This window comes from Podarcis vaucheri (assembly GCF_965113315.1).
Source record: "Podarcis vaucheri genome assembly, chromosome: 5".
NCBI lineage: Eukaryota > Metazoa > Chordata > Lepidosauria > Squamata > Lacertidae > Podarcis > Podarcis vaucheri.
The window spans coordinates 7,341,095-7,364,822 of record NC_138763.1 but is presented as its reverse complement, the minus strand read 5'-3'; the positions used below and the strand labels follow the sequence as shown (position 1 = coordinate 7,364,822).

The window sequence follows — 23,728 nt, the reverse complement described above, 5'->3', positions numbered from 1 at the left end:
TGTACCAAAATGAAAAATGGGTTACACAGAAGGGAGCTGCTTTCCTTAGCAGTAGGGATAGTGCTTGAGTTGCTGGTCTCTCTTTCATTTAAAAATTTCCAGCCAAGGTGGTGGCTGCAGGGGCCTCACCCTGGACACCATCATCATTGACACTGCTATGTGGGCAGAGAGTAGACACATTTGGTTTTCCATGATGGCAACAAAACTAAGTAATTCCCTTCTTGAGAAGATTATTTGGTTCCCCTCTCTTCACCTTGGTGGGCTCTTGATGACCTATTCTGAAGGTCATTGTTCCATTTTTAACCAACTTTCTTCCAAAGTGTCTCCTGTGGTGGACAAAGTTTTCTTACTCATGTTTTTTATCTCAGTGATAATCATGAGAAATTGCTCAGGCTGTGGGATTGTAAGTGGCCTTTATCTCAGATCAATTTAAACCTGATCTCACTTCTCCAAGCTTCTATCCTCTATCATAATGGATTCCAAAATACTGATTTGTGGTATTAAGCCCCTGATTTGTGGTATTAAGGGACACCTGTTTGGCTTAGTAGGAACAAAAATGACTACTCATGGGACTTCCAGTTGGTCGCGAAGCCGGGAGCAAGCGGGATTCAGCCCTTGGGGGTGAATCCAGCTTTTCAGAGGGGGGAAAGCGGGTATTGCAAGGGCCCCGCAAGCTCCCCAAAACCTCCGAAGGCAGGTTCCCAGCAAGCCGAGAAGCGGTCTCTCCGCTGCCTGAAACGCTCCCTTTAGGAGCAGAAAGATCGGCATGATCAAGACGCTGGCGCGGGATGCCATTTTCTACTCTCGAGAAGTGCAGCCTCAAGCTTACCCAGCACAGTGATCGATTCTTAAAAAATTAAAAATCTGGATTTAATTGGTGAAAAGATGATAAAAATTAAAAGAATTAGAGTGATTCAGAAGCAGCGGGGTGGAAAAAAGGAGGTCAGCCCGGACTGGGATTCAACTTATATGCAGGAAGTTCCTATGGAACAACAAAGCAGTGAGTCTTCCTACAGTGGAGCTTTTTAAATTTATATAAACACTTTGCTTAACTTAAGACTATATATAATAATAATAAAAATTGGGTAGAAAACCCTTACCATGGGGGTGGTTTCTCTGTCTGAGGATCTCTGAGACAGCAGAAGGAGAAACTACTTTCGCTTTTGGGAAACTGTGTAATTATAATTAAGAAGCCTCTTTTTTAACTTTTAAGTTTCTATTTGTGTGCCAGACAGCAGCGTTTCTGGGGAACAGCTAAGCCTGAACAAAAGAGAGATATATTTTTAATGGTAATTTTCATTTTATCTTATTTTGTTGGAGAAGAGCAGAGAGGAGAAAGAGGATTACTTTACCCACCCCCCACACCCACCCCAGTTTCCTGTCTTCTATTTTTTTTACTTTTTGTGACAGTCTGAGATTGGATTGTGGGACTGAGAGGGTTTTAACTCCTTTTTCCTTTTTTGTGGTGACGGACTTGGGTTTTCTTTTTTATATATATTATTGATACTCTTCTTCTCTCCTGGTTATTTTAATTTTTTATGGACTGGTTGTTCTGCGAACTGGACTAAGTTATTTTTGTTTTGGTACTCTTTCCTTCCTCTATTTATGTTTGGCAACCCTGTTGCTGTATTTCAGTGGTAAAACTTTACAGTGGATTGGCTAAGCAAGTGGCAGAAGAACTATTTATTGTTTTTCCTGTTTCATCATTTTAATATTTGGATCTAAATTGGATTATAATTTCCCTGCTTTGACACTGTGGTGGATTGGCCAAACAAGTGGCAGAAGAATAAAATTTTGTTAAATTTTTTATTACTTTTTTATTAAAAATTGCATATATCTGTGGATTATAATTTTCTCTCTCTCATTGTTGTTTACCTGCTACATTGCATTGGCCAAACAAGAGGCAGAAAGGATATAATTGGTGTCCATTCTTAGTATTGGTGGGTGACATCTAATGGTGAGGAATAAAATAACATCTAAAATAATAGAAGAATAATGAAGAAGACACAGAAAAATGTTGGAGAAGGGGGAACACCACTGGAGAGGAGAGGATCGAAACATGAAAGTGAATATATAGGAGATATTTTTAGAATGTTTGCAGAAATTAAAAAAAAAAACTTCAAACAAAGTGAAAAAAATGGAGACTAGATTGGAATAGATGGATAAAATTTTTGATATGACTGTCAATGAATTGAAAGGTCAGATGAGGGAGATAACTAAAAGAACACAGAGTTTAGAAGAAGGAATGAAGCGAATGAAACAGGAAGTAAGAGATATGAAAAAGGAGGAAGAGAAAGTCAAAGGAGAAGTTTCAGAAATTAATAATACTCAGGAATTGCTATGAATGAACTGAGGCAAAGAGAAATGAACTTGAGGTTTAGATCAGTCCCAGGAGTACAAGGAGAAAACATCTTGGAGAAATTAACAACGGAAATTGCATAACGGTTAAGTATGGAAGTGGAGGAGGTTAAGAAGATGATATAGAATGCATTTAGGATTAGAACAAAGACTACTAACGCAAATAAATTTCCAGGAGATTGATTGATTATATTCAAAGATAGAGAGATGAGAAATTTGATTCTGCAGAAAAATAGAGAAAAAAGATTATGCATTGATAATAATAATAATAATAATAATAATAATAATAATAATAATAATAATAGTAATAATAATAATTTATTATTTATACCCCACCCATCTGGCTGGGCCTCCCCAGCCACTCTGGGTGGCTTCCATAGAAACCAAAAATACACTTGATGGAGTCAAAAAATGTGACCAATATTAACCACTGACACAGATTCTAAGGAAAAATGGAATTGAATTTAAATGGGAATTTCCGGATTGAATTTTGTTTTATTACAAAAAAAAGAAATTTAAATTTAAAAATGTAGGTGAAACGCACAAATTCCTGAGGATATACAAAGAGTTGGGAAAAGGAGATGAAGCAGCAGCAGCAGGACTAGCAGGGCCGGAAGAGGAAGATAAAGATAGTATTGAAGGAGTATTGTATTGAAGGGAGGAGGAGGACGAGTTTAAAGACTTTTATTCTTTCACTTTTAAAGAGAACTTAAAATGGCAATGAAATTATGGACTTGGAATGTTAATAGCATAAATGACAAACAGAAAAGGAACAAAATTGAACATTCCCTAAAGAAATTTTTTTGGATATTATATGTTTACAAGAGACACATGTGGCTAGGAAACAGAAGAGTACTGATTAATAAAAAACTGGGAAATGAATTTAGACAAGAGCAAGAAAAGGGGAGTGGTTTGTATATAAAAAATAAAATTGAAGCTCAGCAAATCTTCAAATATGAAGAAGGCAGGATAATACAACTCAGGTGGCAATTGTCAGGTGGGAAGGCGAGAAACTGATAACATCAAAGAATATAGACCTTTTTCAGAATGGAATAAAAAAGATCTGGAAGGATGAAATTATTATTTGGGGGAAGGATTTCTGCTATTAAAATGAATGTGCTACAAAAGATGTTATTTTTGTTTCAATCATTTCCAATAATCAAGGGGGCAGCAATTTTAAAGAGTGGCAAAAGGCAGGGGAAGAAACCAAGAATTCAATATAAGTTGTTAAGAGATGTTAAAGAAAGAGGGGGTTTCGCCCTGCCAGACTTGAAACTGTACTATGAAGCATCTTGCCTCTGTTGGTTAAAGGAATTGATGTTGTTAGAAAATACAGATTTGTTGGATTTGGAAGGTTATGATAATAGATTTGGTTGGCACACGTATTTGTGGTATAATAAGACAAAAGTCCATAAAGGATTTGGAAACCATATATTCTGAAGATCTCTTTTCGAAATATGGGATAGGTATAAAAACCTATTAGAATGTAAAACGCCGCAGTGGTTGTCTCCATTAGAAGCAATGAGTGTGAAAAAGATAAATATGAGTATAAATCGGGTTACATATGAAAAATTAATACAAAAGGAAGTAAATGGAAAATGAAACTTTATGAAGAGGTTAAAGGATATGTGAATGATTGGCTGCACTACCACCAAGTTAATGAAATGTTTAAACAGGATTTTAGGGGGAAAGTATTTGATGATAATAAATCAAAATTTGAAATAGAGGTATTGAAAAATAAGTATAAAATTTTGTCTAAAACATATAAATTGCTGCTTGAATGGCACTTGAAAGATGAGGAGGTAAAGTAGGTTATGATACGTTGGGTCAAAGACTTTGAATATAATATATAATTGAAAGATTGGGGAAAACTATGGAAAGAAGGATTAAAATTTACTGCATGCAATGCTTTAAAAGAAAATGTGATGAAAATGATGTTGAGGTGGTATATTACCCCTGTAAAATTAGGTAAAAGGTATAAAGTAAGTAATAAATGTTGGAAATGTAAAGAAAAGGAAGGAGCTTTTTATCCCATGTGGTGGGAAAGTAAAAAAAGTGAAAAACCTCTGGGAAATGATATATAATGAGATGAAAAAGATGTTGAAATATACATTTATTAGGAAACCAGAAGCATTTTTACTTGGCATTGTAGGAGATGATATAAATAGACAGGATTGTAAGTTGTTTTTATATTCAATGACAGCAGCAAGAATATTATTGGCACAAAAATGGAAGCAAGAAGAACTACCAACGAAAGAAGAATGGAAGATGAAGTTGATGGACTACGCAGAATTAGATAAATTTACAGGAAGGTTTCGAAACCTGGGGGATCAGAGATTCTTAGAAGACTGGAGTAAATATATGAATTATTTGAAAAGTAATTGTGATGAATAGATTACGCTAGTAGGACTGCAAGAAGTTTTGTAAAGTGGATTATTTGAAATACTGCAAGAAAGCTTATGAAGAGAAATATAGTTAAGGACAATTAAATGTAGGTAATATAGAAATTAAGAAATGCAGAATAAGTGATAAAGAATGGAAAATCATCAGAGGTGTTGATGAAAGTCTACAAGATTTTATAAAATGAGAAGATATGTTGTATGACTGTTGAAACACATATGTTAAAAAAATCAATAAAAATGTGTGTGTGTGTGTGTGTGTGTGTGTGTGTGTGTGTGTGTGTGAAAATGACTACTCACAGCATGACCGAAGCTTCCTATAAATTTTAGGACAAAATCATTGGCTTCTATCAGCTTCTGGAACTGTTCATCCTCAAGAGCAAACCGGTGCCCAAAAGCCACAGCACATATCACATTGGAGACTGAATTAGTGATGGGCATGGAGGGATCAAGTGGCTGTCCTGCAAAATAAAATTATACTAATGTTATTTCAGCTGCTCCTGTTCATACTGAGAGTGGGATTTCATGGTGGCCAAGAGAAACTGCTGGGATATCCATTAGGAACCAAGAAAAACATATCACATTCCTTTCTAAAATGGACAGAGGTAGTACACAAATATATCTTCATATGCCAGCTCCGCACCATCACTTAGCATTACATACCCTTTGAACGTGCAAAAACCTCCACAAGCTGATGGGCCTCCTCTGCTACTTGGTGCTCCATGCCTTTCTTCCCCAGTCCCAGCTTCCGCATAGTAACTACAACAAAGCGTCTCTGTTGCCTCCAGGTGTGACCATTTGATAATGCAATACCTTGGCAAAGCAATGAGAAATTATTTTTTACAGATATCAATTTAAAAAGTTGCCATCTCAGAACAAACAATGTTTCATGCCTTTGCATGTAAGAGCTGCTTAGTCTCTCTACAGCAAAGAATTACAAGATGATGCAGAAAGGATTCTGGGTACAAATTAGATGGAATTTGGAGGGAAATTCCATCAAGCTTCTAGTGACACTATTGGGAAAATTGGAAGTGGTGGAAACGGAAGTTCTTTTTTTCCCCTCTTGCTAAATTTTCCTACAGGAAATGGGATCACAAAAAATCAAAATGGGTGTAAAATAATGAATATACAAGTAAATAACTATGGATTATGAAATGTACTCGGAATCGAGAGTGGATTTCATGCCCTTTATTCAGCTCATAGTGGTGAGGAGGAATGAAAGTTCCCCCAAAATATCTGCTTTATATACATTATTTACACAATAGGCTGCACGTGATTGGCTAATTCCGGGATTCTCCTGTAGGCCAATCAGGTTGTGGATTCACTTCCACCTGGAGCTGGATTGGGTGGCTCCTGCAGACCAATCATACTGCTGCATTGTTCTAGGACCAATCAGACTGCTGCATTCTGAATCCTATTGTTCTAGGACCAATCAGACTGCTGCATTTTGGATCCTATTGCTCTAGGACCAATCAGACTGCTGCATTTTGGATCCTATTCAACTCAGTACATAACATATTATTTTTTAAATATATGACCATAGCAGAAAGTTTCGTGTTTAAATAAAAATGAATGATTTATTGTTTTTAAATATGGAATAATGGTTGGAATTGGGGGGGGAGATAAAGTCATCATACAAGATTGGAAGAGGACTATTCTTGACACTTAGCGATGTCTGGGGCTGACGATGTTCACCTAGCAGAACAAGGAACAGCTGGATATTATCCTGGAAAACAGTTGGATATCACACTGGAATGAACACCTAAAATATTATGAATAAATATAATTTACAGACGAAGAATCAGAAGTTGTCTTTATTTATTTCTCTCTTTCACGTTTTAATTATTATTTTCGTCTTCTTTTAGCTATTTTGCTTTTGCTTATGTTTTGTTTTGTGATGTCCTCTGCCCTGGGTTAATGAGGGTACACACATGAAGGTGATAGCTGGCCTGTGTGAGAGGCAGAGAAGGAAAGATCTCCCAGGGAGGGAGACTAGGGGAAGAAAGGGAAGCACCCAGGTGAGAGCTGGGAAGGTCCACTCCCTTCTGTGTGAGACAAGAGTTAAGACATACCTTTGAGAGAGGGCTTGGCATTCCTCTGTCTCTCTCTCTTCCTTTTTTGTTTTTGTTATTTATTTAGATTAGTTAGTATGCTGAAAAGCTTCAACAAACAAACAAACAAACAAACTCAATTCAGCCAATTTTGCCGCACTGTTTTTAAGGATATAATGTGTGATGTCAACCAGTTACTACTTCTACTGGTCCCGCCAGACGGGGCTTTTATTGAGGGTGCATTCTGCACCATATTCTTGACAAGACTGTAGTGCATCAATGGTGGGTGCGGTTTATATCCGGGCCAATACCATATTATTATTATTGTAATTGTCAAACCTGTGTTGTTTGTCAAACACACCCTTAGATCGAGGGAAGAAAGAGACAAAATATTAAGACTACACTACGGAAGGGCCTTGCAAATTGAAAACTCATCTATACAGATTTTTAAAGATATCCCTAAACACATCTTGGAGCTGAGAACCTTCTACAAGGATTTGGTCTATTTGTTGAAGAAGAACACCATCCCTTTCAGGTGGGAGTTCCCACAAGGGCTGTCTTTTGATTATAAGGGAAAGAAGGTGAAAATAAAGACCATACAAGACAAAGAAAGATTTCTGGAAAGAAACCAAGAGGACTTACAGAAGGGAACGGTGGACCCAATTGCAGAACAAAGGAGAGCAATAGACATCCTTGATTTATCGTATGGACTTGACTCAGCACCAACAGAGGAATAACAAAAAAATAATAAAATGGCCCTGCAATTCCTTAGTTGGAATTGTAATGGGCTGAACATGCCTTTGAGGAGACGTCAAGTATTTCATATTTTGAAAAGAGAACAATTGGATTTGATTTGCTTATAAGAAACCCATATAACTAGAACACACAGGAAACTACTTATAAATAAAAGATTAGGACAAGAATTCATCTCATCTGATAAAGTCAAGAAAAGAGGAGTTGTGATCTACGTAAAGGAGAAATGGGCCCCAAAAATGATGTTTAAAGACGAACAAGGAAGATATCTTGCAGTGGAAATACAAGTACAAGGAGAAAAATACTTAATAGTTGGAATTTATGCACCAAATGAGGGCAAAGCGGATTTTTTCAAGAAACTCCATGAAACTTTGACGGACTATCTGGACTACAATATGATAATCATGGGAGACATGAATGGTGTAGTCTCTACAAATATGGACAAGGCACAAAGACTTACAATCTCCAATGAAGGGAGACTTCCGAAGACTTTTTTTGAGATGACGGAAAATATGGACTTAATAGACATATGGAGAACAAGGAACCCTCTGGAGAGAGAGGGAACCTTCTTCTCCCAAGCAATGATGACCTGGACCAGAATTGATCAAATTTGGATTACTAGTGGGATGGCTCCAAAGATCAAAAAAATAGAAATCTGCCCAAAAACTTGCTCCGACCATAATGCCTTGAAGATGGAAATGAAAACTACAACAACTGGTCAATTCAGATGGAGGATGAATGACACCCTGTTTCGAGTTAAAGAGATCCACATGAAGGCCCAAAAAACTTTAAAGGACTACTTCGAAATAAACCTAAAGGCCGATGTGGAAAAAAGAGTGATCTGGGACGCAAGTAAAGCGGTGATGCGAGGATTTCTGATTCAACAAAACTCAATTAAAAAGAGAAAGCAGAGTGAGAAGAAGGAAAAGATTTTGGAAAAGATAAAAGAAGGAGAGAAAAAACTAAGATCAAAACCGAAGTCTCAGGAGATCTTGAGAGAGATTAAGTTGTGGTTCGAGGACCCGACCCCCGCGAAGTAAAATGAAGACAAAGGGACACGTGATATAAGGTTAATGGGCTAGAAAAGGCCACAACTTTATTGATTACAGCAATGAAAAGGTATTGGCTTAGGCATTGGATCGCAAAACAAGTGGGTTTATTCACCAGGGGGTCAACACCTGTTGATGCTAATCCAACTATAGGCTCACCCCTGATGTCACCGAGGGTCGTGCCATGGCCTCCCGCCAAGCAGGCTTCGGACGGAATACACGACCGCCAGATTCCTTGAACGGAATACCCCTATAAATTGAAGGCATAGGCGATGGCCACACCTAGCACTTCGACACACCACAACACATTATTCCAATGCCTAACCTACCCACCAATACCACCAGAAAGTTGTGACGATTGCTATGAGGTAGGCGAAAAAACCAAAAAGCCTAATGCCAAATGGAAAAACTCCTACCAGGCCCCCCGGGCAACCGGGGCGACCAACCTAAGGTCCATAGCAAGGCCAATGACCTAAGCCCTAACTCAAAGGGAGTGGAGGGTGGGTGACTCGCTCAGGACGACAAATAGAAATGAGGCCGGGGAGAGGCTGGCACTGCAGCATAAAGGCTGCTGGACACGCCCCCCCCATGGCACCTGGTTGGGCGGCCACCGGGGGGGGGCGTGAGTGCCAGCCAGGTGAGCTGGAGGCAGGGGGCAACGCCCCCTGCTAGGAGCGGTGTTCGGGCTCCCGCCCACAACCACTCCCCTCTCTTTCAGGGAGGAGAGTCCTTATATCAAACACAATATATGGAATTGATGAACCAAGAGATTGAATGGAAGATAAAACAAATGAAACAAAAGACATTCGAATCGGCGGATAAATGTGGCAAACTTTTGGCATGGCAATTGAAGAAAAGACAGAAATTAAATACAGTTACAAACCTGGAAGTGGATGGAAAGAACATATCTAAACCTAACGAGATCAGAAATTGCTTCTTGAGTTACTTTTAAAAACTTTACTCTCAAGGACCACAAAATCAAGAGGATATAGACAAATTCCTTAATAAATATGGATTACAAAAGATCTCTCATCAAAGCAAGGTGGATCTAAACCAGAGAATAACAGAACAAGAGATAGAGGGCGCCATTCAAGACATGCAACTGGGCAAATCTCCAGGGCCAGATGGACTGACTTCCAGATATTACAAATCCCTGAAGGAGTGGCTGGTTCATCCGTTAAAGGAAGTCTGCAATGAGATCTTAGAGGGGAAAAGGGCACCAGAATCGTGGAAAGAAGCGTATATTTCACTCATACCAAAGACAGAAACTGAAAAGACTCAACTCAAGAACTACCGCCCAATATCATTACTTAATGTGGATTACAAAATTTTTGCAGACATTTTGGCAAAAAGATTTAAAAGAGTGCTGATGGAGAAGATTCATAAGGACCAAGCAGGCTTTCTCCCAAAAAGACACCTATCAGACAATGTAAGGAATATAATAGACATTTTGGAATTGCTAGAGGTGAAAATTAACACTAAAGCAGTGCTGATTTTTGTGGATGCGGAGAAAGCCTTTGACAACATCTCTTGGAGTTTTATGAAAAAGAATCTTCACGGGATGGGGGTAGGCCAAGGATTTGAGAATGGTTTGGGTGCGATATACTCTGAACAAAAAGCTAAGTTAATTGTAAATAATGTGGTAACTGAGGAACTCAGGATAGAAAAAGGAACACGACAGGGATGCCCAATCTCCCCATTGCTTTTTATTTCAGTTCTGGAGGTGTTGCTGAACATGATTAGAAATGACCAGCAGGTCAAAGGTGTACAGGTCGGAGATAAACATTATAAGTTAAGGGCATTTGCAGATGACTTAGTATTGACCCTACAAGAGCCTGACACTAGCACGAAAAGGGTGTTGGAGATAATCCAGCAATTCGGCCAGGTAGCTGGATTTAAATTGAACAAACAAAAAACTAAAGTTTTAGAAAAAAACTTAACAGCCATGGAGAAGGAGAGGTGAAATATCTAGGGGTTTATTTGACATCAAAAAATTTGAACTTGTATAAGGACAACTATGAAAAATGTTGGTCTGAAATTAAAAAAGATCTAGAAATATGGTCAAATTTGAAATTGTCAATGTTAGGCCGAATTGCAGTGATAAAGATGAATGTATTGCCTAGAATGTTATTCTTGTTCCAAGCTTTGCAGATTCTCGACAAGATGGATTGTTTCAAGAGGTGGCAGAAAGATATTTCGAAATTTGTCTGGCAGGGCAAAAAGCCCAGAATTAAATTTAAAATACTGACAGATGCTAAAGAAAGAGGGGGATTTGCCCTGCCGGACTTAAAATTGTATTATGAAGCAGCAGCATTTTGCTGGCTGAAAGAGTGGATGCTCCTCGAGAACACAGACATCTTGGATTTGGAAGGTTTTAATAACGCATTTGGTTGGCATGCATATCTATGGTATGATAAAATTAAGGTGCATAGGGCCTTTAAAAACCATATTGTTAGAAAAGCATTGTTTAATGTTTGGATAAGATATAAAGATCTGTTGGAAAACAAAACCCCTAGATGGGTCTCACCTGTGGAGGCTAAGGCAGTGAAGAAACTCAATATGGAGGTCGGATGGCCGAAGTATTGGGAAATCTTGGAACAGGAGGGCGATAAATTGAAATTACAAAGCCATGAGAAAATGAAATCTAAAGTACAAGATTGGCTTCAATATTTCCAAATAATGGAGATCTTTAAACAGGACAGGAAAATTGGCTTCCAGGTGGAAAAATCAAAATTAGAAACTGAATTGTTAGAACCCAATACTAAGAATTTGTCAAGAATGTATAATTTGCTGCTGAAATGGAATACACAAGATGAAACAGTTAAATCGGCTATGATTAAGTGGGCACAGGATATTGGTCATAACATCATGTCTGCTGACTGGGAATGGTTGTGGAACACTGGTGTTAAATTTACGGCATGTAATGCCTTAAAGGAAAATATTATGAAAATGGTCTACAGGTGGTACATGACCCCAATCAAGCTAGCAAAAATTTATCATTTGCCTGACAACAAGTGTTGGAAATGTAAAGAAACTGAAGGTACTTTTTACCACCTTTGGTGGACGTGCCCGAAGATTAAGGCTTTCTGGGAAATGATATATAACGAAATGAAAAAGGTACTTAAATGTACTTTTCTTAAAAAACCAGAGGCCTTTCTCTTGGGCATTGTCGGCCAATTGGTGTCAAAGAAGGACAGAACTTTCTTTATGTATGCTACAACAGCAGCAAGAATACTCATCGCAAAGTATTGGAAGACACAAGATCTACCCACCCTGGAAGAATGGCAGATGAAAGTGATGGACTATATGACACTAGCTGAGATGACTGGCAGAATCCGTGATCGGGGAAAGGAGACGGCGGAAGAAGAATGGAAGAAATTTAAGATTTAGCTTAAGGACTACTATAAACTCGCTGAATGTTAGAATGTCGAGGTTTGAGTAAGAAAGGGTTACAGCGAAATAAGATTAGATGAAGAAAAGAGTAAGAGGACAGAGGACTGACAGATGTACTTAGAGTTGCTAAAAACTTTTGGACATTGGGATGCAGAAAAGGGAGGTATGGGGAAGTCGGAGAAACACAGTTTATGAAAAAAGGTTATGAAACTATACGTGTTTGTATGTCTTTTTATATGTTTGTATTGTCTTAAAAAAATTGTAAAACCAATAATTTTTTTTAAAAAACAACAACTGAGAAAGATTTCAACAGAAAAGCTTATTGGAAGGGATATATTGATCTCAAGTTTTATAGGCTCTTTGTTCAACCAGCACCTTGAACTTAGCTAATTGTCAGCCAGTGGCATAACATGCTGGCTATGTCCTGCCCCCATGAGCAGTCAAGCCACTGCAATTTTTGCCAGACGCTGCTTCAAGGGCCGCCCCAAATGCAGCACATTGTGTAATCCAGCCTAGAGATAACCAGCACATGGATGACAGTAGTTAGGCTATCCTGATCCAGAAACTACTTTCGCTGTCTTACTAGCCAAAGCTGCCTTGCTGGCTGAAGCTGGTAGAAGGCATTAAGGTCACTGGGCCTCTAGCAGCCAAGATTTATCCAGGAGCACCCCTAGTCTATGAACCTGTTCTCTCAGGGGGAGTTCAACCCCATCCATAGCAGTAAATTGAACAATTGTCCAGACTCCACCCACCATACCTCCATCTTAACAGGATACAGACTCACTTTATTGGCCCTCATCCAGCCCACCACCTCATCCAGCCAATGCAGGCACCAGTCTCCAAAAGTCATCTGGTATTTAATATGAGTATCTTTCCCTCTTATGGAATTGCCACTTCTTTTAACCTGTGCCTTGGCAAGGTACCAATCTGATGTAGGCATCAAAACCTTCAGCAGAAAGAACTCAGTGTTCAAGCTCTTCATCCAGCACTGAGGGCCAGGATAGTAAATGCATTACAACAGGCAACAAACTTCTACCTGCCATTGAATCTTGCTAGTTGCAATCCATCAGGGTGCCAACTTGAATAAAATATCAGGAAGGGTGTGGGAGTGCAAATATCCAGAGTGTGGGGTCAGGTGGGATTACTATGAGGAATTATAAAATATGTATCAAGCCATTGTGTCCACGATGAATGCATTGTGTTGACTGGGTTTGATACATTGACAATAATTTCTGATCAAATCCCACAACCGCCTGCATCTCTGGCCATTTCCTCTACTGTTCCTCTACTGCCCATTTCTCTCTCTTCACAAGTCACATGCACAGCCCAGTTGCTTAGACAGGCAGGCTCCTGGGTCATCAAAGACAGTGGGCAAACTTCTTTGATGTAGCTTTTCTGATATGTTAATCTTAGGATCTTAGGGCCAGGAAACAGGTTTCACATAAAGGTGATAATGATCGCTGTCCTCCTGGCCATCCTTCTTATCATGTATATTGCTTGTTTATCACCTCCCGGGGTTACCAAATGTACTCCTTTGTAGTTCTGTGTGCTTAATTAGTTTTGGTAGTTTACCTTTTCCCCACGTGGGGTTTGTTGAAATGTTCAGAAGAAATATGATTGGTTCTTACGAACACTCTGTAAAAGTTCTTTTGTGAATAAAATGACCTGGGCTGAGGAGTGGAGGCATGGAGAGATTATTATGTGCACCCTTCCCAGAATCCTGCTGGTTCAAGCCTCTGTGTGTATTCTTATTAATCAGAGTTCTATCCTTCCTTTACTTTGAGAATGCCTCAAAGGGGGCAAGTGAGTCCCACCTCACATGATCAGTTACATGATGTGGCTCACACCCACCATTAGAATGGCAATTGCCATGAACTTTGGCGGAGCCAGGCCCCTTCACATATTTTAGAGGGGCACTAAAGAGACCTCAGCCCCTAGCTGTTCGCTCCTAGGTAACCCATTTCCTGCAGTGCAACAATAATAGAGAACCTTTGTTCTGGACAGCCCTTTAAATGTTTTCTCTTGGGAAAATACCAGTAGAAATTCTTATTCTTCACTACTTACCCTTTCCTTTTCCCATGTTCCTAAGGAAAGGAGTCTCTGGTCGCTCGTCTAATTCTTCAGAGTGGTCAATGAGCGCTTCTTTCACTACTTGGAATCCAGACAGTACTACAATGGGTAGATGTCCTATCCATAGGGTGAAAATATTTCCATATTGCTTTCCCAGCTACCATTTGGGTCAAAAGAAAGGAGAGGAATGATGGATTCAAATATCCAGTTGGATATTTCAACTTAATACGAGAGCTTCAGTCTCCCTCACCTCTGCAGCTTCTCACTATGTGCAGTTCTCTTCCTATCATCTCTCCCCCCTCCTCCCCCTCCCTCCCTCCATTTCAACCCTCACAGAACTCTAGCCCAATGGTTGCCATTAATTAGATTTTGAATTGATTTTAGAATGCTGTGCTGCTTTTATTGTTGTTAGCTGCTCTGAGCCTGGCTTCACCTGGGTAAAGGTAAAGGTAAAGGTACCCCTGCCCGAACGGGCCAGTCTTGACAGACTCTGGGGTTTGTGCGCCCATCTCACATCTATTGGCCGGGGGCCAGCGCTGTCCGCAGACACTTCCGGGTCACGTGGCCAGCGTGACAACGCTGCTCTGGCGAGCCAGAGCCGCACACGGAACGCCGTTTACCTTCCCGCTGGTAAGCGGTACCTATTTATCTACTTGCCCCCGGGGGTGCTTTCGAACTGCTAGGTGGGCAGGCGCTGGGACCGAGCAGCGGGAGCGCACCCCGCCGCGGGGATTCGAACCGCCGACCTTTCGATCGGCAAGCCCTAGGCGCTGAGGCTTTAGCCCACAGCGCCATCAGCTGGGTAGGGCGGGATATAAATACAATTCTATTTATTTATTATTTATTTATTTTACTCTCTGCCGTCTATGTTGCCTTGGCCTAGGATCGGAGCAGCAGAGGCACTTCATAGTGATTAGCCCTCCTGTACCAGAATAGGACCTTGTCACAATTATTTTGTGTGCAGAGATGTGGAAACTGTAGCACACCAGATGCTTTTGAACTGCAACTCCCATCATTGTTGACTGTTGGCCACGGTCGTTGGGGCAGATGGGCATCATAGTCAAAAACATATGGTGGGTAACAGGTTGCCATAGGCTGGACTAGAGCACTGGGTCAGGTTTCAGGCAAAATGTCAGGTAACACCCGGATGTATAGCAACACAATGGAAAAAGTACCACAATTTTTGTGGTTTCCTAAAATATGGAAACCCGAGTTTACTGCAGAGAACCGTTAAGAATGTGGTATTTAAATTGTTTTTTTTATAAGTGCTTCTAGTTGGAGTAAACACGATGAAAATGTCCCCAGGCTTCAGAAATTGAATAGCAAATGCAGGTTAGTACCTGTTGAGAGGCTGTCATGAATGAATGCTGAGGACCTATGTGGTCAGTCTTTTTTTTGTAATAATATTTTATTCTTTTTTTCCATATAGAAAGTTACATTTGTTACTCAACAATTATATTCCAATTCAACAAAACAAGTGATTTCCCACTCACCCAATATCAATGTTTATAACTTGAATTACATACAATTGCATTTTAAAGTTCCATCTTATCTAATTTCATCCTCTCTAACATGTTTCTTAATATATTCTGCTGTTTTCTTACACTTCAAACCCCGCTGTGGTCTTTGCATATGGGAAATAACTTTTTATATAGACCGTTAAGGTTTTCCAATCTTCTTTAAAAGATTCTAAATTTGTATCTTTTATCAATTTTTGCCATCTCTGCATATTCCAAGATTTTCACAAACCATTCTTCCTTTGAGGGTGTTCTCTCCTCCTTCCTCAGTTTAACAGTATACAATAAATATTTTTGATCAGTAGTTTTTAATGCACATTTTAAACTTTTTTATGGTTTTGTGCTTTTTAGTATTAATAATAATATCCTTTATATTATTACTATTATTTGTATTGCTTACAGTTTCTGACAACAGAGGCTTATGGCATTTACCATTTTAACCCATGCTATTATTTAAGTTTCAATATCATAATTGTTGGGGGAAATAGATAATTGCTGGCATCAGACTGAGTTATTACTAAGCAATAATTACCTGAACGAGAGTATTTTGATGAATCTTGAATCCAAACCTCCATATGGCTCCAACGAGAGGAAGCTGGAGAGGACCTGGAGGATAATGCCTGCGTGACCAGAGCTGTTTCAGGTAGTTCAGAATCAGAAGAGGCACCAGCAGAGCAATCAAAAGTGCCCGTATCTCCATCCTTCTCTGGCTGTCTCTTTCTTCTTAATTCTTTCTAGGTTGCCTGGTCAGGTTCAACTCTCTTTCTCTAAGGAGTCTTTGCTTCCCTCAAAGACATCAGCAGTATTCTCTGTTTTTATATGCTCAGTTTTTGAAAACAAATAAGCAAAAAGGGGTGTGACACCATTTGCAAGTAGCCTTGGAATGTGATACAGTCAAACACTAGTACAATCAAATGCTATAATCATTTTGATATGTGTCACGCAGATGAGACAAAGTGTACTTTATATTAGGCACATTGAACTCCCAAGTGACTGTGATCTACTTCCAGTACCCTGAGAGTCATCTGGTATTTAATATGGGTATCTTTCCCTCTTATGGAATTTCTACTCCTTGTAACCTGTGCCTTGGGAAGGTACCAATCTGATGTAGGCTTCAAAGCCTTCAGAAAGAACTCTGAGTTCAAGCTCTTATTAATCCAGCAATGAGGGCCAGGATAGTAAATGCATTACAATTGCAAAAGCCAACAAACTTCTACCTGCAGTTGAATCGAACCACAGTGCAGTACAATTGCTACTTCCACAGAGCACTTGCTAGTTGCAATCCATCAGAGGTGCCAACTTGAATAAAATATGAGGAAGGGGGCAAGTGAGCCCCACCTCACATAATCAATCACATAATGTGGCTCACGTCCACCATTAGAATGGCAATTGCCATGAACTTTGGTGGAGCCAGGCCCCTTCACATATTTTAGAGGGGCACTGAAGGGACCTCAGCCCCTAGTTCTTTGCTCCGAGGTAACCCATTTCCTGTTGAGTGCAACAATAATAAAGAACCTTTGTTCTGGACAGCCCTTTAAATGTTTTCTCATAGTCATGAGGAAAAGATCTGTGATCGCTCGTCTAATTCTTCAGATGGCAAGGCAGCACACCCCCAGAGATGCCTCCTGTTGGCATTCCACTGCCCAAGGCAGCTGTCACAGCCTGCCTCGTGGGTGGACCGGCCCTCTGCTTCATAGCTGGTTATGATGAGAAACCCACAGACATTTTCCTGTATTTACAGCGGTAGCTGCTGGTACTAGATTTCAGGATCTTTGGTTTGGCATAATAACACAATACTGGCATGAAGAGAGGGATCCAACGGAAACTCTGGCAGCAGATATTCAAAATGTGTGCTACATATTTCACTGCCTAATGGTCACCACCATATAATAGTCAAGCTCCTTTTTTCAAATCATTCCCAAAGCATTCACCACATAATGGTCACAGGGCATTGGAAGCGTGCATGAGAATGCCTTGCCCCAATTCAGACTACCTATTATCCTTCCTGTACCTGTTCACACATATTCTGTGCATCCTAATCACACCAAAAACAGTTAGTAACAAGTAATAAGCAATATTATAGGGACGCGGGTGGCGCTGTGGGTTAAAGCCTCAGCGCCTAGGGCTTGCCGATCGAAAGGTCGGCGGTTCGAATCCCCGCGGCGGGGTGCGCTCCCGCTGCTCGATCCCAGCGCCTGCCAACCTAGCAGTTCAAAAGCACCCCCGGGTGCAAGTAGATAAATAGGTACCGCTTACCAGCGGGAAGGTAAACGGCGTTCCGTGTGCTGTGCTGGCTCGCCAGATGCAGCTTTGTCACGCTGGCCACGTGACCCGGAAGTGTCTGCGGACAGCGCTGGCCCCCGGCCTATAGATGTGAGATGGGCGCACAAACCCCAGAGTCTGTCAAGACTGGCCCGTTCGGACAGGGGTACCTTTACCTTTACCTTTAATAAGCAATATAAACATAATTATGTTTCTTCATAAATACTGTTTCCTTGATTAAGGGTCATGCTTTGGTTTTTCACCAATAATCGTCGCACCCCCCCTTTTTTGAAAAGAATAATTGGCATAAAAATGTGAGAATTATGGTGAAATATGGTACTTAACACTAAACATATTTAACCATTCGTTTGTCATCATGATAAGCATTGTTCAAAGAGGGAAGGATGAAAATATATTTTGGCCTTTCTAGTATGTGAAGATGGATGAGACAGGAATTTGAAGTCATACTCTAGTTTAAGAGCATTTTGTTTAGGATTTTCTGTTTTTTCAGTCCACATTTGAATGTCAGATGAACATCAATCCAAAATAATTTATGTACAGAAGGAATGCTCCAAAGCAAGAGCCCTTAACACACTTCAGTTTCCAGTCCTTTAAGCTCACATTTCCTAGCCATTTCTATAGATGCTTATGGATGGATGTCAACCCACTTTAGCAACTAAATTGACTTTGAGAAATATTTGGGGGGAACTCAATGCCATTTGCAACTGAGATTCAGGAAAAAAGATGCTGGTTTCCAGGCAAGAGATTAGTATTCACTTATAACAGGGAATATAATGATTCATTGGATGAGCAGAATTCAGATACTTTGTCCATCTGAAGCAGATAGAAATCAATGAGATCTTGTGGATCATGCAGAGACTGATTCTCCTTATGCTTCTCCATCTCCTCCTTTGCATATGAAATCATCATCTCTGAGCAGGACAAGGCCTTCTTGTGGGGCCCTGGGAGATGTTTCATGAGCCATGGGAGCATTTCATAAAGCTAAAGGAGAGATAGCAGAAATGCTGCCATTACCATGAGGAAGCTTGGTCACACCGTTTGTGCTTTGGATTAGCACTTTAAAAAACAAAATCTGCATTATTCTTCAGGGCTTGCATACTAGTTTCTCATTAAGAAGAAGAAAGGTTGTTGTTGTTTAGTCGTGTCCGACTCTTCGTGACCCCATGGACCAGAGCACGCCAGGCACTTCTGTCCTCCACTGCCTCCCGCAGTTTGATCAAACTCATGCTAGTAGCTTCAAGAACACCATCCAACCATCTCATTCTCTGTCGTCCCCTTCTCCTTGTGCCCTCCATCTTTCCCAACATCAGGGTCTTTTCCAGGGAGTCTTCTCTTCTCATGAGGTGGCCAAAGTATTGGAGCCTCAGCTTCACGATCTGTCCTTCCAGTGAGCGCTCAGGGCTGATTTCCTTCAGAATGGAGAGGTTTGATCTTCTTGCAGTCCATGGGACTCTCAAGAGTCTCCTCCAGCACCATAATTCAAAAGCATCAATTCTTCGGCGATCAGCCTTCTTTATGGTCCAGCTCTCACTTCCATACATCACTACTGGGAAAACCATGGCTTTTACTATACGGACCTTTGTTGGCAAGGTGATGTCTCTGCTTTTTAAGATGTTGTCTAGGTTTGCCATCGCCTTTCTCCCAAGGAGCAGGCGTCTTTTAATTTCGTGACTGCTGTCACCATCTGCACTGATCATGGAGCCCAAGAAAGTAAAATCTCTCACTGCCTCCATTTCTTCCCCATCTATTTGCCAGGAGGTGATGGGCCCAGTGGCCATGATCTTCGTTTTTTTGATGTTGAGCTTCAGACCATATTTTGCGCTCTCCTCTTTCACCCTCATTAAAAGGTTATTTAATTCCTCTTCGCTTTCTGCCATCAAGGTTGTGTCATCTGCATATCTGAGGTTGTTGATATTTCTTCCGGCAATCTTAATTCCGGCTTGGGATTCATCCAGCCCAGCCTTTCGCATGATGAATTCTGCATATAAGTTAAATAAGCAGGGAGACAATATACAGCCTTGCCGTACTCCTTTCCCAATTTGGAACCAATCAGTTGTTCCATATCCAGTTCTAACTGTAGCTTCTTGTCCCACATAGAGATTTCGCAGGAGACAGATGAGGTGATCAGGCACTCCCATTTCTTTAAGAACTTGCCATAGTTTGCTGTGGTTCACGCAGTCAAAGGCTTTTGCATAGTCAATGAAGCAGAAGTAGATGTCTTTCTGGAACTCTCTAGCTTTCTCCATAATCCAGCGCATGTTTGCAATTTGGTCTCTGGTTCCTCTGCCTCTTCTAAATCCAGCTTGCACTTCTGGGAGTTCTCGGTCCACATACTGCTTGAGCCTTCCTTGTAGAATTTTAAGCATAACCTTGCTAGCATGTGAAATGAGTGCAATTGTGCGGTAGTTGGAGCATTCTTTGGCACTGCCTTTCTTTGGGATTGGGATGTAGACTGATCTTTTCCAATCCTCTGGCCACTGCTGAGTTTTCCAAACTTGCTGGCATATTGAGTGTAGCACCTTAACAGCATCATCTTTTAAAATTTTAAACAGTTCAGCTGGAATACCATCACTTCCACTGGCCTTGTTATTTGCAGTGCTTTCTAAGGCCCATTTGACTTCACTCTCCAGGATGTCTGGCTCAAGGTCAGCAACCACACTACCTGGGGTGTACGAGACATCCATATCTTTCTGGTATAATTCCTCTGTGTATTCTTGCCACCTCTTCTTGATGTCTTCTGCTTCGGTTAGATCTTTACCACTTTTGTCCTTTATTATGGTAATCTTTGTACGAAATGTTCCTTTCATATTTCCGATTTTCTTGAACAGATCTCTGGTTCTTCCCATTCTGTTGCTTTCCTCTATTTCTTTGCATTGCTCGTTTAAGAAGGCCTTCTTGTCTCTCCTTGCTATTCTTTGGAAATCTGCATTCAATTTCCTGTATCTTTCACTATCTCCCTCGCATTTTGCTTGCCTTCTCTCCCCCGCTATTTGTAAGGCCTCGTTGGACAGCCACTTTGCTTTCTTGCATTTCTTTTTCATTGGGATGGTTTTAGTTGCTGCCTCCTGTATAATGTTGCGAGCCTCCACCCATAGTTCTTCAGGCACTCTGTCCAGCAAATCTAAATCCTTAAACCTGTTCCTCACTTCCACTGTGTATTCATAAGGGATTTGGTTTAGATTGTATCTTACCTGTCCAGTGGTTTTTCCTACTTTCTTCAGTTTAAGCTTGAATTTTGCTATAAGGAGCTGATGATCTGAGCCACAGTCAGCTCCAGGTCTTGTTTTTGCTGACTGTATAGAGCTTCTCCATCTTTGGCTGCAGAGAATATAATCAATCTGATTTCGATGTTGCCCATCTGGGGATGTCCATGTGTAGAGTCGTCTCTTGTGTTGTTGGAAAAGCGTGTTTGTGATGACCAGCTTGTTCTCTTGACAGAACTCTATTAGCCTTTGCCCTGCTTCGTTTTGATCTCCAAGGCCAAACTTGCCAGTTGTTCCTTTTATCTCTTGATTCCCTACTTTAGCATTCCAATCCCCTATAATGAGCAGAACATCCTTCTTTGGTGTCACTTCTATAAGGTCTTGTAAGTCTTCATAGAATTGGTCAATTTCAGTTTCTTCAGCACCAGTAGTTGGTGCATAAACTTGGATTACTGTGATGTTAAAAGGTCTGCCTTGGATTCGTATCGAGATCATTCTATCATTCCCTTCATGGATCACTGCCTTGCCGTGGCGAAGGGGCTTGAAGAACTCAGAGAAGCTATGAACTACGCCGAGCAGGGCACCCAAGATGAACAGGTCATAGTGGAGAGTTTTGACCAAACGTGATCCACCTGGAGTAGGAACCGGCAAGCCACTCCAGTATCCCTGCCAAGAAAACTCCATGGACAAAGACAACAGGCATATAAAAGAAGAAAGGAGTCCATCGCTTTTCTGGAATCTCACAATGATTGGATTCTGTGAATTATCCCTAGCTGAAAATGTGAAAGAAAACTATGGCTCAAAATATTTTCCCAGCTCCCAGGCATCATTCCAAAACTGGGCACAATCAGGGGATCCCTCCTGGAACAAGTTAGTGGCCTTTTATGGTAGGTGGGTGTGGGGGGAATTCAAGTAAGTTCACATTTAAAAGCAAATTTGCCTAATACACAAAGGGAAAGATAGCCATCATTCAAAATGTACACTTCTCCATTTTTTAAATTTTTAATTGTATTTATTAAATCTTCCAGTTTGCAGGTCAAGTAATTCTGATCTTTCATCACAAAAAACTAAACCTTGAAGAAGGATGTTTTTTCTCCTTCCTTGTTTTCTCATTAAAGATCAATTACTTACATTTTCTGAATACATAAGGAGCTAGAAAATTAAAGTTGGACTGATATAATGCAGTGTTAGAAACTGAGATATGAAAGCTCTGAGCTAAATGGCACCTTAAACCTAGATTATGGGTGGAGCAACGGAATGTTTAGGTGTGCCTTTTTAATAACAAGAATACAAAGCTGAAAATGAATGAACTGCAGCTAAAATCTTACATTCATTTTTTACATGGTCTAGTCCTCATCTGAATACTGTAAAAAACAAAGCCATGCTTGCCCTACCTGACCCTCTAATATTCTTAAGAAAGTCTCTTAGACTCTTAGACTCAGAGAGAAGAATAACAGAGATCTCATTGTGGGAGTTTACTATAGATCTCCAAGCCAAACAGAGGACATAGATGATGCCTTCCTGGAACAGATGGCCAAGCATGCAAAAGGAAGGGAGATAGTAGTAATGGGGGACTTCAATTACCCGGATATTTGTTGGATGTCAAACTCAGCCAAGAGCTTAAGGTCAAACAGATTTCTCACTGGCCTTGCAGACAACTTCATTGTCCAGAAAGTGGGAGAAGCAACAAGAGGAACAGCCATTTTAGATCTGGTCCTAACCAATGTTGATGACCTGGTTAGTGGGGTAGAAGTGGAAGGATCATTAGGCGCGAGTGATCATGCTCTTCTGAAGTTTACTATACAGCGGAAAGGAGCAGCCAAGCATACTAGGACTCAATTTCTTGACTTTAAGAAAGCCGACTTCATAAAACTTAGGGAAGTGCTGGGTGAGATACCATGGACAGTAATACTAAAAGGAAAGGGAGTTCATGATGGCTGGGAGTTTGTTAAGAGGGAGATACTAAAAGCACAACGTCAGGCCATACCAATGAGACGGAAACATGGAAGGTGCTTAAAGAAGCCAGGGTGGCTATCTAAAGAACTTTTAACTGAGTTAAGATTAAAAAAGGATGTGTATAAAAAATGGAAAAGGGGGGAAACCACCAAAGAGGAATTCAAACAAATAGCCAGCACGTGTAGACACAAAGTCAGAAAAGCTAAAGCACAGAATGAACTCAGGCTTGCTAGAGAGGTTAAAAGCAACAAAAAAGGCTTTTATGGGTATGTTCGTAGCAAAAGGAAGAACAAAGAAACAGTGGGGTCACTCAGAGGAGAAGATGGTGAAATGCAAACAGGGGACACAGAAAGGGCTGAACTCCTCAATGCCTTCTTTGCCTCAGTCTTCTCCGATAAAGAAAACAATGCCTGACCTGAAGAATTTGGAGCAAATGATTCAGCAAAGAAAACACAGCCCAGAAGAACTAAGTAGATAGTACAAGAATACTAGGCTAGTTTAGATGTATTCAAGTCTCCAGGGCCAGATGAACTCCATCCAAGAGTATTAAAAGAACTGGCAGATGTGATCTCAGAACCACTGGCAGTCATCTTTGAGAATTCCTGGAGAACAGGCGAAGTCCCGGCAGACTGGAGGAGGGCAAATGTTGTCCCTATTTTCAAAAAGGGGAAAAGAGAGGACCCAAATAATTACCGC

The 23,728-nt window shown here is 40.5% G+C and overlaps 3 protein-coding genes across 4 annotated transcripts in view; 2 read left to right on the top strand and 1 right to left on the bottom strand.

Annotated features, from left to right (window-relative positions):
- The window catches only part of LOC309533172 (cytochrome P450 2J2-like), a 196,926-nt gene extending 180,531 nt beyond the window's left edge, over positions 1–16,395 (bottom strand). Inside the window, exons 1-4 of one of the 2 annotated variants that reach the window (XM_082224379.1) lie at positions 16,123–16,395; positions 14,068–14,230; positions 5,421–5,570; positions 5,058–5,218 (exon numbers count right to left, since the gene is read on the bottom strand). In XM_082224379.1, the coding sequence (XP_082080505.1) occupies positions 5,058–5,218; positions 5,421–5,570; positions 14,068–14,230; positions 16,123–16,290 (642 nt within the window). In that variant the 5' untranslated portion in view covers positions 16,291–16,395. The remainder of the gene's footprint in view (positions 1–5,057; positions 5,219–5,420; positions 5,571–14,067; positions 14,231–16,122) is intronic. The other variant, XM_082224378.1, reaches the window with a different exon arrangement.
- LOC309533158 (cytochrome P450 2J2-like) overlaps positions 1–23,728 on the top strand; it is a 283,269-nt gene that overhangs the window by 84,689 nt on the left and 174,852 nt on the right. The gene's annotated exons all lie outside the window — the stretch shown is intronic.
- The window catches only part of LOC309533176 (cytochrome P450 2J5-like), a 317,301-nt gene that overhangs the window by 121,599 nt on the left and 171,974 nt on the right, over positions 1–23,728 (top strand). The window lies entirely within an intron of this gene.